The 19,306-nt window shown below is 36.6% G+C and overlaps 1 protein-coding gene across 4 annotated transcripts in view; it reads left to right on the top strand.

The window, feature by feature from the left end:
- The window catches only part of LOC150080737 (cardiolipin-specific deacylase, mitochondrial), a 132,383-nt gene that overhangs the window by 2,782 nt on the left and 110,295 nt on the right, over positions 1-19,306 (top strand). For 2 of the 4 annotated variants that reach the window (XM_090381016.1, XM_090381017.1), the window contains exons 2-3: positions 2,648-2,790; positions 18,227-18,388. In XM_090381016.1, coding sequence (XP_090237142.1) covers positions 18,294-18,388 — 95 coding nt within the window. In that variant the 5' untranslated portion in view covers positions 2,648-2,790; positions 18,227-18,293. The remainder of the gene's footprint in view (positions 1-2,647; positions 2,791-18,226; positions 18,389-19,306) is intronic. The other 2 variants (XM_090381018.1, XM_090381019.1) reach the window with 1 other exon arrangement.

Raw genomic sequence — 19,306 nt, 5'->3', positions numbered from 1 at the left:
AGGCAAATTTCCGCACATCTATTCTACATCTGTCCTTTCTTAATTTGAACTTATGTCCCCGTAGGTTGGTAATCTGAACAAGTGGAAGGATCCCATCAGAATTCAGCGTGCTCAACCCATTCAAGGCCTTATAGACCTCAATCAGATCACCGCGCAGGTGCCTAGTCTCCAGCCACTGCAATTTGCAGAACTTAAGCCTCTCTTGGTAAGAGAATCCCTTCATTCCCCTCACCAATCGTGTTGCTCTTCTCTGTACACGCTCAAGCAAATCTACATCCTTCCTAAAATGAGGCCTCCAGACCTGTACGCAGTACTCAAGGCGTGGCCTGACCATTGCCTTATACAGAGGGACAATCACCTCCTTTTCCCTGCTAGCAAAATTCCTATATATCATTGACAAAACCCCATGACCCGCCCTAGCAGCCTGTCTGCACTGCTCAGAAAACTTCATATCTGACTGCACAATTACTCCCAGGTCTTTTTCATTTTCTACCACCTTAAGTGTAGTACCACACAGTTGGTACGTTTCTCTGGGGTTACTTCTACCCATATGCAGTACTTTGCATTTGTCAAGGTTGAACTTCAGTTGCCACTTCTTAGCCCATCTGCCCAATTTATCTAGATCCTGTTGCAGTAGCACACTTCCATTACTGTCATTAACAACCCTGCCAACCTTTGTGTCATCTGCAAACTTCGACATTAAGCCTGATATACCTTCATCAATATCATTGATAAATACACAAAACAACAGTGGACCCAACACCGAACCCTGTGGGACTCCACTAATAACATTAGTCCACGAAGAGCAGCACCCATTGATTACCACCCTCTGTCTTCTCCCACTTAACCATCCTTTTATCCATTGTAGCAACTTACCCTTAATACCATTCTGCTCCAATTTGTACAGTCTTGATGTTCCTGGACTTTGTATTGTAAGCAAACCTCGTGGCAACCATAATTTAAGTAAAATTTGAACTTTACAAAGATTACAAAATTTAAATTTACAATATATTACAGAATTATGCTAACAAAATATCACAGAAATGAAACTGTGGACAAAACTTAAATTGCTAAAGAAGTTAAATATAAGCTACCGAACAAAAGTTATGAAATTCCCTCCAAAATATCGATAGCAAAGGTAATCTGAATATTAAGCTGCAGCTTTCCAAATACTTATCTAAATACAAAAATAAACTAAACTACGTGATTATAGGAATTCAAACTATATATTAACCACAGTTTAGTATATTAAAATAAAAAGAAAACCTCAAAATAATTTCAAAAATTAACCTGCAATTAAGAGCTTCTTAAGTATACAGCCACATGCTGCAGCCTCAATCCCAGATGATAAATAAACTAAATGATTATTATTTGCACCAGTGTGTTAGAGAAAGTTCTAGGGATGAGAATATTCTTGACATCATTACTAATGAATCAGATGATATCACAGAGCTTAAAGTACAGAAACCAGTGATTGTGCAGTCATCACTTGGAAGGTGAAGAAAGATGTTGCAGTAGTTAAAGGCAAAGGCATAGGTTTTAACTTCAGGCATCTGTGAATTGGGTGGATTACCAAGGGATGGCGAATACATCTGAATTATGGAATACTTTTAAAGCAAAAATCACAGAAGCCATGAAAACATACATACCTTTAAGAAAATATTGCAGGAAGAAGATGCCAAAATGGATGACTGCAGAGCTGTCTCTGTAATAGTACCACAAATAAAGGCAGGGAGGCCAAGGCTGAGTATGAGAAAGCATTGGCTAAGACAGCAAAGAATGGGGGACAAGGAATTTTTCATGTATGTGAATACAACAAAGAAGAAAGCTAATCAGATCTCACCCTTGTGCATTGGGTGGAAGAAAGTCTTAGATAACCCAGCTGATGTTGTGGATGAATTGAATAGTTACTTTGCATCAGTCTTTACTGACGAAAGTCCCTTCATGCTGAGAAGTGGCTGCACAAGTGAGGCTGATCCATATGAAATCCATACTGCACAAGTGAGGCTGATCCATATGATCCATAGTGCATCCTTTGCACCCTCCTGACTGCCCACCCTTGTTATATGTTTTGTTCATTATGTGTATCTTTCATTCCTGAGCTTTTATGATACGTATCGTATACGTTAGCAGCCATTTTAAAGCATTAAAACCATGTACTAAACATCGAATGGTCTATACAATGCATTTTATTATAATGTATGTATGCGTTATGGTTTATTGCATATGATACATAACATAAAATAAAATAAGAAAAGAATAAAAAAAACATGATATCGTACTTGTTAATTTTAATTAAAAACATAAAAAGTTAACAAAATATGAATAAATAAAATGAGTACTAACATAATATATGTATTCAACTTTTACTCGTCAATATCTTCATCAGGGTTCAACATTCTAAGCGGCACGGCGTGTAAACCAACATTTTTTTACTGGCCAGATTAGTTTTATTAACCAAGAACAGGTCAGTATAATTATCATATAATAATTTTCTGATAATTATTGTGATAAATACATTTTTTAAAAGTTTATTTATTTAAATCTTACAATTTTTTTCACTATACAATTGACATTTTGTTTTATAAGGAACTCTATCTATTGGCGACTTTAAGAAATTTTTAATGAATTGTGACGTTCGTTATAGCGAATGTTCGTAAACCAAGAGTTGCCTAACTAAAGCTCCCAGAGTTGATGGTATATACTCTGTAGTTTTGAGGGAGAGTGCGAGATACTTCCACAACGACAGATGGAAGTTTGTTCCAGCAATCAACTACCCATTGGCTAAAGGTAAATTTCTGCACATCTATTCTACAGCTGTCGTTCCTCAATTTTAATTTATGCCCCCTCAGGTTCATAATCTGAGCAAGAGGAAGAATCCCATCAGCAGTGAGCCTGCTCAAACCATTCAAGGCCTTATACACCTCAATCACATCACTTCGCAGGTGCCTAGTGTCTAGACACTGCAATTTGCAGAACTTAAACCTTCCTTCGTTTCCCCTCACCAATCTTGTTGCCCTCCTCTGTACTCGTTCTAGCAACTCTACATCCTTCCTAAAATGAGGTCTCCAAACCTGTGCGCAGTATTCAAGGTGTGGTCTGGCCATTGCCTTGTACAACTGGATAATCACCTCCTTGTCCCTGCTAGCAAAATTCCTATATATCATTGACAAGACTCCATGACCTGCTTTGGCACCCAGTCTGCACTGCTCAGAAAATATAATACATTTGTTGTCAAACTTCAGTTGCCATTTCTCAGTCCATCTATTCAACTTTTCTAGATCCTATTGCAGTGCATACTGTCATTGTCATTAACAACCCTGCCAACCTTTGTATCATCTGCAAACTTGGACATTAAGCCTGATATAACTTAATCAATATCATTGATAAATATACAAAACAACAATGGGCCTAACACCAAACCCTGAGGGACTCAACTAATAACATTAGTCCACAAAGAGCAGTGTCCATCGATTACCATTCTCTGCTTTCTCCCACTCAACCGTCCTTTTATCCATTGTAGCAACTTGCCCTTAATGCTGTACTGCTCCAATTTGTACAGCAGTCTTCCATGTGCAACAGTATCAAAAGCTTTCCTTAAATCCAAGTATACAATATCAAAATTATTTTTTTGCATCCAGTTCCTCTGTGACCACATCATGGTATACAATCAAATTGGTCAGACCAGGCTTCCCCTTAACGAACCCATGCTGTATCTGAATTATTACTGCAGACTTGTCTAAATGGTCCTGCAATGCTGCTTTAACCAGTGAATCCATTATTTTCCCTTGAACAGAAGTTAAACTAACAGGTCTGTAATTTCTCATGTCACCCTTTGATCACTCTTTGTGAAATGAGGATACATTTGCACATCTCCAGTCTTTGGGGACCTTCCCTGTGTCTAAGGATCATAATTATGGCCATGAGTTTGCTTACTTCCTTTGCTGCCTCCTTTAATATAACTGGATAGATCCCATCCACCCCAGGTGCCTTTCTTATGTTTAACTTCAACAATTTCTCCTCCACTTTGCTCTCAGTTAATACAAAATTATTTAGCTCCATGTTAGAGTTTAATAAGCTTCTGTCCTCTACTTCCTTACAGAATTCCTCATGTGTGAATGTGGATGCAAAATACTCATTCAGTTTGTAAGCTATCTGAGCAGGATCATCAACAGTGGAACCATCAATATCAAATGGACCAACCTGATTCATCCCCTTTCTTCTAGATTATATAAGTAAAGAAGTCTTGCTGTTTTTCTTTGCGTCCTATGCCAAAGATTTCTTGTAATCTGCCTTTGCTTGCCTCACCTACTTTGTGACTTGATTAGAAACTAGCTTGTACCTACCATGGGCTTCTGTCACCTGATATTTTATATGCATCCCATGCATTTTTTTTTTTCTGCCACGAGTCTCATTTGTTCATCTGACATCCATTTAGGCCTAAACCTTGAACAGTACAGTAGACTGTCGAAATAACTGCACCCCAAATAACACATATTGAGATGCTGGATGAAAAAACTCCCAGTTTCTGGGGGAGGGAAACTTTGCTATCTATGCCTGAGAACCACTAACTCAGCCACAGAATGAAAAAAGCCTATAAAAGTTTCTTGCATCATTGATGGGATTCGAACCTGGGCCTTTCCACCCAGCGTGGGGAGAACGGTGATGATACCACTGTGCTACCTGCGCAGACTAAACTTGATGTAATAAAGAAAATAGAATGGGGCGTAAGTAGGAGTGTATTAATGGCAGAATACAATATTGGATCGTCAATATGTTTATGTTTTTTTATATGTAGTTAATAAAATTGCATTCTGTATTTCTTATTTGGCCTCATTATTTCTGCATTAAATACATTAAAAATAAAACTTTCTAGATAACAGAAAAATCAAAATAATGGCATTTGAGGCCCTGAATGCCGTTATTTCGAAAGTCTGCTGTATTTCTTAGTTGGTATGAAAAGCCTAGTAGCATCCAAGATTAATTCCTTGACTGCTTCCCATTTAGAATTTTCTGTTGGTAACATCATCAATTGGTCCCACTGTATAGAATTTAGAAACTGTCTGAGACCACTGTAGTCACCTTTACAAAAACCTTTAGCCCTGATGGTAGTGACATCTTTAAGTAAATCCCACATCAGTACACCGTAATCACTGCCACCTAATGGTTCCTTTATCTGCAAATTCTTATTGAACCGCTGAAGTTAATTATAAGGTCATCTTTAGACTCAGAGGAAATTTCTTTGAATTGGAAGAGTGCCAGTGTATTTTCCAATACGTAAAAGCAGTTCTAAGAGTGAAGTTGATAACCACAGACCGGTTAGTCAGATTTCAGTGGTAGGAAAAATCTTAGAGACAATGGTTAAGAGTAGAATCCAAGGACATTTAGATAGCTATGGCATTCTGAAGGACACCCAACATGGCTTTGTTAAGGGTAAATCATGCTTAACTAACTTATTTTGTTGCTATTTTGATGCAATACTCGTGAGCTGAATTTAGGGAACAATTTCCACGGAGCTAATTTGGATTTTAGTAAAGCATTTGACCCGGTCCTTCATTAGAGATTACTGTATAGGCTTGAACAGGGTGGGATTACTGGTAAGATTATCAGATGGATTGCTAGGTGGCTGCAGAAAAGAAGGCAGAGGGTGGTGATTAATGGATATTTTTTCAGGTTGGTGTAAAGTCAGGAGAGGGGTCCCCCAAAGATCGGTCCTTGGACCACTGTTGTTACTCATTTTCATAAATGACACCGACAAAGGGGATAGAAGGTGTGATGTTAAAATTTGCAGATGACATAAAGATTGGCAGAGTCGTTAATGATCAGTGCCAAGCAGCGCTCCTTCAGGATGACTTGAACAAGTTTCAGAGATGGTCAGAGAAGGGGGCAGCTGTGTTTTAATACTGCTAAATGCAAGGTCTTACACTTGGGGAATAGCAACCCACAAATAAATCATATGCTTGTAGCGATTCAATTAAAAACAGTACAGACAAAAGGGATCTGGGAGTTACAGTACAGATATCAAGTTTTCAGAACTTTGTAAACAGGCTGCCAGAAAAGCCCATGGTGTCCTATTGATGATTTATTAAATGTTATCCTGTAGAGATATGGAGTTCATAATCCCAATGTATAAGGCAATTATAAGACCACATTTGGAATACTGTGTTCAGGTATGGAGACATCATCTGAAAAAAGACATTGAGCTTGAAAGGGTCCAAAGATATGCAACTCGAATGGTGAAATCAGCAGAAGGATGACCATATGAGAAAAGACTCCAATTATGTAGGCTACAGAACTTGGCAATCAACACCTCAGCAGTGACCTGATTGAGGTTTGTTAAGGCTCTGAGAGGGATTAATAAAATGAAGGTGAAATTCTCACTGTTATAAAGAATTCTAGAATTATTGGTCATAAATTCAAATTGCAGGTGTTGAGGTTTAGATTAGATTATAGGAAGTTTTCTTTTAGCCAGCGAGTCGTTGTTAGCTAGAACAAATTGCCCTCGCAGGTAGTTGAGGCTGACAGTTTGAATAAATTCAAAGGTTAACTGGATAGTTACCTGTGTGAGGAGGGAAGCATTTAATTTGCATTGTTTTATATACTTTTTATTTTTTTTTCCAGTGCAGCAAAAGCCTTGAGCTTCCTTACACTATATGGTGCATTAGCATTAGTAAAAGCATATGATGCAAGAAAGCAAGCTTATACAGCATTAGCCAAAAAAAAAAAAAAAAACCCTTCTCATTTCACCCATCCACTTGCTCCAAATGTTTGTCTAGTTCTGCCTTGAATCTATTTAAGCTATCAACTTCTACAACAACAGAATGAAGTTTGTTCCAGCAATCAACCACCCTCTGGCTGAAGGCAAACTTCCGCACATCTATCCTACAATTGTCTTTCCTCAATTTGAATTTATGCCCTCTCAGGCAATTATTCTGAGCAAGAGGAAGAATCCCATCAGCATTGAGCATGCTCAAACCATTCAAGGCCTTATACGCCTCCATCAGATCACCTCGCAGGTGTCTAGTCTCTGACACTGTAATTTGCAAAAATTAAGATTTCTTCGTAAGAGCAACCCTTTGTTCCGTTCACTAATCTTGTTGTTGCCCTTCTCTGTACTCTTTCTAGCAGCTCTACATCCTTCCTAAAATGAGGCTTCCAGACCTGTATGCAGTACCCAAGGTGTGGCCTGATCATTGCTTACACAAGGGGATAATCACCTCCTTATCCCTGCTCACAAAATTCCTGTATATCATTGACAAGGCACCATGAGCTGCTCTTGCACAACGTCTGCACTGCTCAGAAAACTTCATATCTGACTGCACAATTACCCCCAGGTCCTTTTCATTCTCTACCACTGTCAGTGTAGTACTACACAGTTGATTAAACCTGATATACCATCATCAATATCATTAATAAATACAGAAAACAAAAATGGATCCAACACTGAACCCTGGGGAACTCCACTAATAACATTAAAATGATAAAGACTTGGGGGTTATTGTACAGTCAGATATGAAATTCTCTGAGCAGTGTAGACATGCTGCCAGGACAGCTCACCGGGTTTTGCCAGTGATATACAGAAACTTTACTAGCAGTTATAAGGAGGTGATTATCCCTTTGTATAAAGCCATGGTTAGGTTGCATATTGAGTTGTGTATACAGGCACCCATTCCAGCAGATCTGCTGGAACGGGTGCAGAGAAGAGCAACTAGACTGATGAAGGAAACAAAAGGGTGCTCTTACCTAGAAAGGCTTCAGCTCTGTAAATTGCAGCATCTCGAGGCTAGGCACCTGCAGGGAGATCTGATTGAGGTCTTTAAAGCCTTGAATGGATTGAGTGAGCTGATGTTAATGACATCCTTCCACTTCCTGAGACTACACCCATGAAGGGGCATAAATTCAAGTTGAGTAAGGATCGATTCGGGTGGTTGATTGTTGGAACAGGCTTCCATCTGTTGTGGAAGTGGATGGGTTGAATAAATTCAAGGAAGAATTAGAGAAATTCTTGGAGGATGCGAATGGGTGAACTGTGTAAGTTTTTTTTTCCCTGATGCTATATAAGCTTGCTTTCTTGCATCATTTGCCATTACAATTACTATATTTATATACCTTTTGACAGATTTTGATTGTTATATAATCCTTGATATATCTCTTTACAATGTGAGCAATTTTCATAGGTCACTAAATTTTTTTTCTTCCTTTTATCTTTTTATGATGGTTTTTACTTTTTTTACTGTTTTTACCATATTGTTGCATTATTGCTACTGTTGCTGATGCACGAATAAAATACAAATAAAATGTTTGTTTGTTTGTTATTTGGGAGCATTAGCAACTAAGGCCATATTGCTCCGTGATATGCGGTGGTCATTCCCTGACCTTTCCGCATCCTCTGTATTTGGTGGTGACGGGCTCGAACCCCGGTCTAATCAAGAAGCGTGTGCTACGCACTGCTGCTCCTTCCCACCTGGCTATGGAGGTGCCACAAATCAAATCACACCAAGAGTATTACCCCCACCCTGCTGTTCTTTCTGTACATATTTTACTCACCATATTCAAATTCTGCATTACATATATCCGTGTGGCACCATGTTTCTGATAACCCTACTATGTCTGCATTGGTTGAATGTTCTTTTATCAAAATATATTGCATTTGCAATATATTTTGATAAAATATATAACACAAAATGACTAGTTCACTTACGCTGACTGAAATTTGGTTAGTGATGAACTCATAAAAGACTTCATAGCTGGAAAAACATGAGTGATATCCAGAATGATTTCAACAATTTCAGTTACGGAAGTTCATTAAGCAAAAAATGATCCAGAGTCATTACCACACAACTGTGGAACTGAAACTTGCTGTCTATTGATTCATTTGGTGCCATTGCTCTCGCAGTGTTGTATCAATGTCTTCACTACATGAAGTTACATAATGTTGTGTTACTAAGATGTTAATAGTTAGTAGCACATTTATAAATTTGTGAGTCGTAGACAAAATATCTATAAACAGTCTAGATAAAATATCTATAAACATGCACTAGATAAAATATTCATGTTTGAGACCCCTATAAAGGAAATCCAGGAGAAAAATTTCAAATAATGATACTTGAAACACAATTTAAAGGAATGGTGTAATGGCTATAGATTGTCCTGTTCTAAAGCAACCACTTACAATTATTAGCATTAGCATTAGTAAAGGCATATGATGCAAGAAAGCAAGCTTATGCAGCATTAGCCAAAAAAAAAAAAAAAAAAACTGCTCCCATTTCACCCCTCTGTTCGTCCCAAATACCTGTCCAGCTCAGCCTTAAATTTAATTAGGCTATCAACTTCCACAACAAAGGATGGAAGTCTGTTCCACCAACCAACTACCCGCTGGCTAAAGGCAAACTTGCACAGATCTATCCTACATCTGTCTTTCCTCAATTTGAATTTATGCCCTCTTAGGTGATTATTCTGAGCAAGAGGAAGAATCTCATCAGCATTGAGCATGCTCAAACCAATCAAGGCTTTGTAGACCTCAAATCAGATCACCTCGCTAGTGCCTAATCTCCAGACACTGTAATTTGCAAAACTTAAGCCTTTCTTCGTAAGAGCACCCCTTTGTTCCATTCACTAATCTTGTTGCCCTTCTCTGTAATCTTTCCAACAGCTCTACATCCTTCTTAAAATGAGGCCTCCAGACCTGTATACAGCACTCAAGGTGTGGTCTCACCATTGCCTTATACAAGGGGATAATCACCTCCATATCCCTGTTAGAAAAATTCCTGTATATCATTGACAAGATACCATGTGCTACTCTTGCAGACTGTCTGCACTGCTCAGAAAACTTCATATCTGCCTACACAGTTACCCCCAGGTCCTTTTTGTTCTCTACCACTGTCAGTATAGTACCACAGAGTTGATACGTTACTCTGGGGTTACTGCTTCCCTTATGTAGTACTTTATAATTGTCAATGTTAAATTTCATTTGCTGCCTCTCAGCCCATCTGCTCAACTTTTCTAGATCCCGTTGCAGCAGCGTACTGTCATTAGTTTCCTTAACAACCCTGCCAATCTTATTATCGTCTGAAAACTTGGACATTAAGCTTGATATACCATCATCAATATCATTTATAAATACAGAAAACAACAATGGACCCCACACTGAACCCTGAGAGACTTGACTAATAACATTAGTCCATGATGAGCAGTGTCCATTGATTACCACTCTCTGTCTTCTCCCACTCAACCATCCCTTTATCGATAGCAGTAATTTGCCTCCAATGCCATACTGCTTCAATTTGTGCAATAGTCTTCCATGTGCAACAGTATCAAAAGCCTTTCTAAGATCCAAATATATGATATCAAAGTTATTCCTTGGATCCAGTTCCTTCGTGATCACATCATAATATCCAATCAAATTGGTTAGGCAAGACTTTCCCTTAACAAAACCGTTCTATGTCCGAGCTATAACCGAAGTCTTGTCTAGATGATCCTACAGTTCTTCTTTAACCAGTGCTTCCATTAATTTTCCTGGAACAGAAGTTAAACTAACAGGTCTATAATTACTTGTGTCGCCCTTTGATCCTCCTTTGTGAATTGGGGTCACTTGCACATCTCCAGTCCATGGATACCTCCCCAAAGAAACTCTCATAATTATGGCTAAGGGTTTGCTTACTTCCTTTGCTGCCTCTTTTAATATAACTGGATAGATCCCATCCACCCCGGGTGCCTTTTTTATGTTTATCTTCAACAATTTCTCCTCCACTTTCCTCTCAGTTATTACAAAATCATCTAGCTCACCGCCAGAGTTTAACTCACCTCTGGCATTCCCCTTGCTGAATAACTCCTGATGGGTGAATGTAGATGCAAAATACGCATTTAGTTTGTTAGCCACCTGAGCAGGATCATCAACAGTTGAACCATCAATATCCAGTAGACCAGTCTGATTTATCCCTTTTCTTCTAGAGTTTACATAGGTAAAGAACTCTTTGTTGTTTTTCTTTCCATCCTTTGCCAAAGATTTCTCATAATCTGCCTTTGCCTGCCTAATCTCCTTTGTGACTTGGTTACAGACCATCTTATATCTATCATAGGCTTCCATGTCACCCATTAATTTATATGTATCCCATGCAATTTTCTTCTCTGCTATATGTCTCATTAGTTCATCTGACATCCATTTAGGCCTAAACCTTGAACAATATTTTTTAGTTGATATGTAAAGAATAGTAGCTTCAAGATAAATTCTTTGAATGCTTCCCATTTTGAATTTGCTGTTGGTAACATCATCAGTTGGTCCCACCAACTGATGATGCAGATTCTTAATGCATGAAGATTCACTACTGATAATCAGATCAAGAGTATTACTCCCTCTAGTTGCCTCCCGAACATGCTGATGTAGAAAACAATCATCCAATAAATCCACAAAAGCCCTGCTAGTGTGTGAGTGACCAACCCACAAATTCCAGTCAATATCTGGGAAATTATAATCCCCCATTATAAGACTCTGATTTACTGGCCCATTCTATTTCCCTGTACAGTTTCTTATTATACTCATCAGAGTCATTAGGCCTATAACACACTGCTCTCAATTTTAATCTCCCAATGCTTATGTCACACCAAACTGACTCGACACTGCACTGTCCAGCGATGTTGACTGGCTTCACTTCCTTGGATTTTGTGTTTCTTAAATCATAGAATAACTCCTCCTCCCTTCCTAACCTGTCTATCCTTTCTGTACACATTGTACTCCTCAAATTCCAGTTCTGCATTCCTTATATCTTTGTGACACCACTTCTCTGATATCCCAACAATATCTGCCTTTGATGTTTTGAGCAATACCTCAAATTCATCAAATTTATTTACCAAACTCCTAGCATTGGTGTATACACAAGTATACATGCACCTGTTCCTATTCTTAGCTACCCTAACACAACCCATGTGTTTACTTGTACCGCAATGACTCCCAGTAATCTTTGAAATACCCTGCATCTTGTTTTCCAGGCTGCTGCTCATTCCAATAGAAGCAGTCCAAGAATCACTTTCACCTCTGCCAGTGGCTACTGTTAATCTGTTAGTCCTTGTATCCCCCCAAGCTAGCGGTTTTCCAATCCACCTAACAGTGCCTCGATAGCATCAGCAAATATTCTTGCACCTTTTCTATTTAAATGTATTCCATTCTTGTAGAAGCAGTCTCTCTTGTTATCAAAAGATAATGTAATTAATACAAGAACCTAGGCTGGGAGTTGTCAAGGGACATATTAAAAAGGTATGTTCTTAATGACATTTTCTTTATTTATGTATTCCATGTTTCATTTTGTGGTGGTGGGTGTATACTGTATACTATATAATAAGTCAATTTTTGTGGAACACAGGTTCGTGACAGTCATTCTAGTAATTATATCCAGGACTCAGCAGTCGTCCTTAGGTATAATTATAGGCTTTTGGAAACCCATTACTATGTGTTATCATTGTGTTATAACAATTTAGCAAATTTTCAGGTCTTCCCTGTTATATTAAAGCCTAGGTGCTTCCTCCCCCATTGAATAGTCTTGATCACGTATAATTTTGCTGTTTTAAGCACCATATCAGAATCAATGTAACTGTAATAAAATTAAAATTAGTTATCGCCACTTCCATATGAGGGGATATATCATTGTACAGCATATATTGTCTTCTGTATATTAACTAGTATGTATTACTGTTAAATCTTTGTAATATACAGTATCTTAGATGATAGTTGTGTTTTGAATATATGAGTAATATGATATTCACACTGAACAAAGCAATATTTTAAACTCATTTAGTACTTTATCATATTACTTATATAAGTTAAAGTACTAAATGAGTTTGAAATATTGCTTTGTTCATTGTGAATAACATTGTAGTCATCCTTTCTGAGTTTGATATTCTAAATCAAACTCAGAAGTGTTTCTGAGTTTGATTTAAAATATCAAATAATAAAGTGTGGCCTTGCATTGATCTTATCATAAATTTGAAATGCATACTAATGGGTTAGCATTAGCATTAGCATTAGTAGAGGCATTTGATGCAAGAAAGCAAGCTTATGCAGCATCAGCCAAAAAAAAAAAAAAAAAAAACCACTTCCACTTCACCCCTCTGTTCGTTCAAAATACCTGTCCAGCTGAGCCTTAAACTTATTTATATTATGTTGTATGGTAGAGACCTATGTCAGAAATCACTCACCACATTTATCAGTTGTCTGCCTGCCAGCCAATATAGCAATGTTTATAAATAAACATTTTTGAAGTATTCATCACAAAAACAAAACCCATTAAAAAAATGTACGCACTTGCTGGAGATGATAGTCCATGGTTTTTTGGTCGGGAGGGTAAACTTCTTCACATTTACAATGACTGTATGTTTGCACTTCTTTTTTTACTACACTGGTAATGTTCTCCTACTATTGATTCTGAGTATACTTCATCCCAAAGCATATAACAGAGATATTTTGCCATTTTTGCAATATTCCTATACTGTTATTGCATATTTCTCTTTACGGAAATTTACATTGCTAAAAAAAAAAATAAAATAAAATAAAATAAAATAAAATAATAATCCAAGAAAGCATATAGCATCAACCAAAAAAAAAAAATAAAAAAAATAATGAGTGCAACCATTGTCACCTTCCATTGCTTTATTTACACATTTTTTAAGTATTTGTCCAATCTCTGTTTAAATTTATGTGAACTTCCAACCTAGACAAGAGTAAGCAGAAGTTATTTCAGCAGTCAGTCACTATTTGACTAAAAGAAAATTATGTTTAGTTTACAATTGCAAATTATGTTTAATTTACTTCACCATTTTAAAGCCTTAACCTTTTCAAATTAAAAAAGTCAAGGCTTTAAAAAGTTGAAATTTTAAAGCCTTAACCTTTTCAAATTGAAAAGGTTAAGGCTATAAAATGTGAGCAGTTGATTAATTTTTTATTTTTATTTATATATATTTTTTGTAGCTGTATGCTCTGGAGTGTTTCTTCATGAAATTTTAAAAATTTATGAAAATGAAATGCACATGAACTGCAAAAATATTTGCAGAAGAAAATCAACATACATTTCAGTTGCCAAAGGAAAAGGTGTAGGCTTCAATTTGAAAAGAGGTGACCACAGTAGATTAAGGTATTTCTTGGGCTCTGTTAACCAAAGCGATAACTATATGCTGTTGGATACACATTCATTATGGGAAGTATTAGTGTTAGTATTGACAAAATATGAAGGAATCAACTTTTATAATGTCATCCCCCCCTCCCCCTCCATCCCTCAAAAAAGAGAAGTTTTTGCTCACCTCATGTGCCCATTCCTTCTAATAACACTGGATAACATGATTTTTACCTCCATTAATATATCCACTGTTTACAGTCAGTTTTTATGTGTGGATTTCAAAAATAATTCTTAAAATGTCAGTTTCTGTATTTTAACTTCAGTTTCTGTAGATTTTGTGTTTACTCATAATATGTGTATCTTATTGCAATTTAGGGAAGTAGATATGATACTGATATATTACCTGCAAATAATGTTTGCATGTACTCATAAATGGCAATAATGTTGGAGAGGATTAATATGTTCAACATCTGTGCACCTCCTGCCCTTCTCTCTTTCAGTAATAGAAAGACAGTTGTAGTATGAATACTTGTACAGTTTATCTGTGTATCTGTTGCTAATCATTTGTTTCTTTTTGTGTTTTGCTTAGCATTCTATTGTTAAACTGTTTAAGCAGAAGCAAAGGAAGTATCTGAATCATCCTGGCAATTTCTGCTATGTTTGTGGATAATTTACAATAAAAAGAGAAGACTAGTGATCAGGACAAAACTTCGGCTCCACATATGTGCTGTATTACCTGCACCACAAATCTGAGGATGTGGCTAACTGAGAAAATTAAAACTAAGTCTTTTCTTGCTCCTCTGGTGTGTCAAGAATGTACTACAACATTGACATGGCGCCTCCGTAGCCAGGTGGGAAGGAGCAGCAGTGTGCAGCACACGCTTCTTGATTAGACCAGGGTTCGAGCCCGTCACCACCAAATACGGAGGATGCGGAAAGGTCAGGGACTGACCACCGCATATCCCGGAGCAATATGGCCTTAGTTGCTAATGCTCCTAAAAACCAAACAACAACAACAACAACAACAACATTGACAATTGCTATTTTTCCATGACAAATATCAGCAATGTCCAGAAAAGCAAGCACAGCATCAAATATCCCAACATAAAAGGAGACCTGCCAATATGAAATCCCAAAATCATGGGATAAAGGAAGCAGTGATGAATATAAGTGGGGATTCTTGCATTGCAAATTATGTTGGACTGTCCACTTCAAAAGATTTGGACTACCAACTAGAAAATTACAATGCGCTGCACTATTTAAACAAGAAGAGTCGAATGGCAGTTAATGATTTAAACTTATCTAAAGAGCAAGCAGAACTCCTTGATTCTGGGTTATAACAGTGGAAGTTACTTGAAGCAGGAATTAAAATTATAGTATATTGAAAACATCAAAGTGTTTTCAAAATATTTCATTGTGGAAGACAGTATGTGTCTGTATTAGCAGTTTTCTGAGCAAAAATTAGCATTGAACTCAATCTTATTGAATGGTATATATTTATTGATACCCCACAATTAAGTTTAGAAGCAGTCTTGCTGCATAATGGAAATGCATTCTTATCAGTTCTACTTAATGCTGTTGGCTTGAAAGTACTGTTTTACAGGTTTTACAAAATACTGTTGTTTCCTATGGTTGTGAGACAGTCGTGCAATAGTGGAAAAAGAGGGAGGAATTTTTACCAGGGAGAAATAATAAAAAATATGTTCCACTTGTTGAACCAAAAAAAAAAAAAAAAAAAAGGGTTTTCTGCCACCTTTGCATATAAAGATTGAATTAATGAAGAATTTTGTTAAGGCTGAATAAAAAAGGAAGTGGATTCTGCTATCTAAGGTAAATTAGTATTAGTAGAGAAGGCGCCTCCGTAGCCAGGTGGGAAGGAGCAGCAGTGCGTAGCACACGCTTCTTGATTAGACCGGGGTTCGAGCCCGTCACCACCAAATACGGAGGATGCGGAAAGGTCAGGGAATGACCACCGCATATCCCGGAGCAATATGGCCTTAGTTGCTAATGCTCCTAAAAACCAAAATAACAACATAACATTAGTAGAGGCATTTGATGCAAGAAAGCAAGCTTATCCAGAATCAGCCAAAAAAAAAAAAAACCACTTTCACTTCACCCCTCTGTTCATTCGAAATACCTGTCCAGCTGAGCCTTAAACTTATTTAGGCTATCAACTTCCACGACAAGGGATGGAAGTCTGTTCCACCAACCAACCCACCCGTTGGCTAAAGGCAAATTTCCGCACGTCTATCCTACATCTGTCTTTCCTCAATTTGAATTTATTCCCTCTCAGGCGATTATTATGAGCAAGAGGAAGAATTCCATCAGCATTGAGCATGCTCAAACCATTTTATACACCTCAGTCAGATCACCTTGCAGGTGCCTAGTCTCCAGACACTGTAATTTGCAAAACTTAAGCCTTTCTTCGTAAGAGCACCCCTTTGTTCCATTCACTAATCTTGTTGCCCTTCTCTGTACTCGTTCCAGCAGCTCTACATCCTTCTTGAAATGAGGCCTCCAGACCTGTACTCTAGGTGTGGCCTGACCATTGCCTTATACAAGGGCATAATCACCTCCTTATCCCTGCTAGAAAAATTCCTATATATCATTGACAATACACCATGACAATACCACGACATTGGCAATACACCATTTAATGGAGACATGATAGAGAGAATTTTGGTATTTTTGGTATCTTTAGAATCGGCAACTTTTGCTCCAGAGGTAGATTTTTGTTTCCCTTCCCTGTTTAACGGATGTAAAAAGAGAAAGAAAGAATTTTCATTGGGCAATGTTATAAAGATATGGCCTGCCAAATATCTTTGAGAATTCGATTTTTTCATCCTACATTTTTCTCCTCAAAATTTGGAAAATGTGATGAGCAAGGGGAATACTACTATCATGTCATATCCACAATGGTAAAGTTGTACCAAGGTCACTGGGATGCTGCTATGATGGGAGATTAATGCTGGTTTCTTAAGAGGGAAAGCAAAATGGACTATAAGGGAAATAGGATGTATTACATTAGATGTTTGATTAAAGTGTTTTAAAATGAGTAAACCTCATTTTTAAGATAGAATATGCATTATTGTATGGTATTTGAAATTGGTCATTCATTAAGTTAATAAAATTTCAGTATATCATTTAATGGAGACATGATAGAGAGAATTTTGGTATTTTTGGAATCAGTAGATCAAGTTCCTTTAGAATCTGCAACTTTTGCTCCAGAGGTAGATTTTTTTATTTTTTTTGTTAGTCAGTGTAATTTGTCTAAACCTTCTGTTGATCTATTCAAACAATCAATTACTCTCTGGCTGAGTGTCAGTTTCTGCACTTCTCTTTGCAACCATCCCCCTTTAATTTAAATTTACGGTCCCTTATGTGTGCCATTTAAAAAAAAATAGTAAAGACACCATCACTATTTAGTTTATTAATTCTTTTAAAGGCATTAAAATGGCCACCCCCTAGATGCCTAGGTTATAGACTGCAATTTACAGAACTCCAGTTTTCCTTGGCAAGAATATCCTTTTGCATTCCTAACTGATGTTCCCTACACCCTTTCCAACAGATCTTGTCATTCCTGAAATGGGGTTTCCAAATCAGTATGTAATATTCTGGAGGTAACCTAACCATTACTTTATACTATGAGATAATCATTTTACTCCTGCTGTCAAATTTTTAGCATATCACTGACAGAACTCTATGGCCTGTGCTGGCTGCCTGTCTGCACTGCTCAGAGAATTTATATCTACAAGGGATTCAATAATTTTTCATCACAAAATAGGCAAACAGACCATAAAAATGCACGGAATGTACATACATCATATGTTGGCATATTGTGGACTTCGTTGTTGCAGTTCTTATTCAAAGCTGACTAAACTCAGCATATTCTATGCCAGGATTTGCTTCTTCAAGAGGACATTTTTCCTTACAGCTCCCCCCCCTTCCCTGATCACCCAGACCTTGGGGATCTCTCACCCTGCATTATTGAAGCTAATAATGTGTTATTATTTAAGAACTGCAACTGAAAATGTGTTTCTGGAATTAAACTTTAAAAATTTGACCTTTTATTTGTATATCTCAAAATAATAATCTAATAAAAAATACATGTAAATATTTTTCAGATGTGGCATTCTATGTATGATCATTGCATTGGACAATGATATAGGTTAATTGAAACTGCCAAGCCAAATGGCACGTACAAGCAAGCTTGATGCTGTTTACCGCAGTCTCTTACATACAAAGTTTTTCACTAAAGGATGGGGTAAACCTGAAAATATAAAGCAGTAAGTCCTTATTTAGATTTTTTTTTATGTAAATGGAAATAGATCATAAAACTAACTTTAAACCCCAATAAACATAATTACTAATTAGGAATTAAAATTTCTGCATTAATTTTAAGTACCTTTTTTATTATTTTAAACAACAGCACAGCACAGCACAGATAACATATAAATAGCATGGGTACTGCTCAACCTTTAATGTTTATTTGTAGTATCAATTAGTTTGTCCTGAAGACCTGGCTTCTTTGTAATATAAAAAACAGGATATGAGGCAGTTATTTTCAAGAATTTCAATAGTATATAGAAGTACCAGTTAGCCCTTCATTATCATCATAATTATTAGTAGTAGTAGCAGTATAGCAGAATTTCATTAATACAAACTCAGTTTATACAAAATTCTTATTTATGTAAAGCACACATTTCCCTACAAAATTTACTTTTCTAAGTAAATATATTCATTTCTTTCAAAATTCATTAATACATTTTACCAAATCCATTTTTACCATGTGAAAAATAAATACAGTCGAATCTCGTTAATACAAAGTTCAAGGGACCTAAATTTTCACATTCGGAAATAACGAGTTCCCCAAAAGTGTCAAAATTTTACTTTTCTTTTTTTTTTTTTTGCACATACTATATATTTAAGAATAATAATAAATAATAATAATATCAAAAATAAATGAATTAATTAATTAATTAATTTAAACTAATAAAATAAAATAATAAAATCAAAAGCCTTGTCTAACAATACAGTAATAGGAATAACACACTTTTTAAAGATTTTATTTTATTTGTAAGATAAACTAAGAGAAAAGGAAATGAAATGATTAATGGAAATGAAAATATTGATAAATTAATCCAATTTAAAGAACAAACTCAATGTTCTTTGCACAGTTTTTGCCCTATATGCATTTTTAACAA

The sequence above is a fragment of the Mastigoproctus giganteus genome, chromosome 9, assembly GCF_048544385.1.
Source record: "Mastigoproctus giganteus isolate SK-2022 chromosome 9, ASM4854438v1, whole genome shotgun sequence".
NCBI lineage: Eukaryota > Metazoa > Arthropoda > Arachnida > Uropygi > Thelyphonidae > Mastigoproctus > Mastigoproctus giganteus.
The sequence above is the reverse complement of the archived record's forward strand: the minus strand, read 5'-3'. Positions and strand labels throughout refer to the sequence as shown.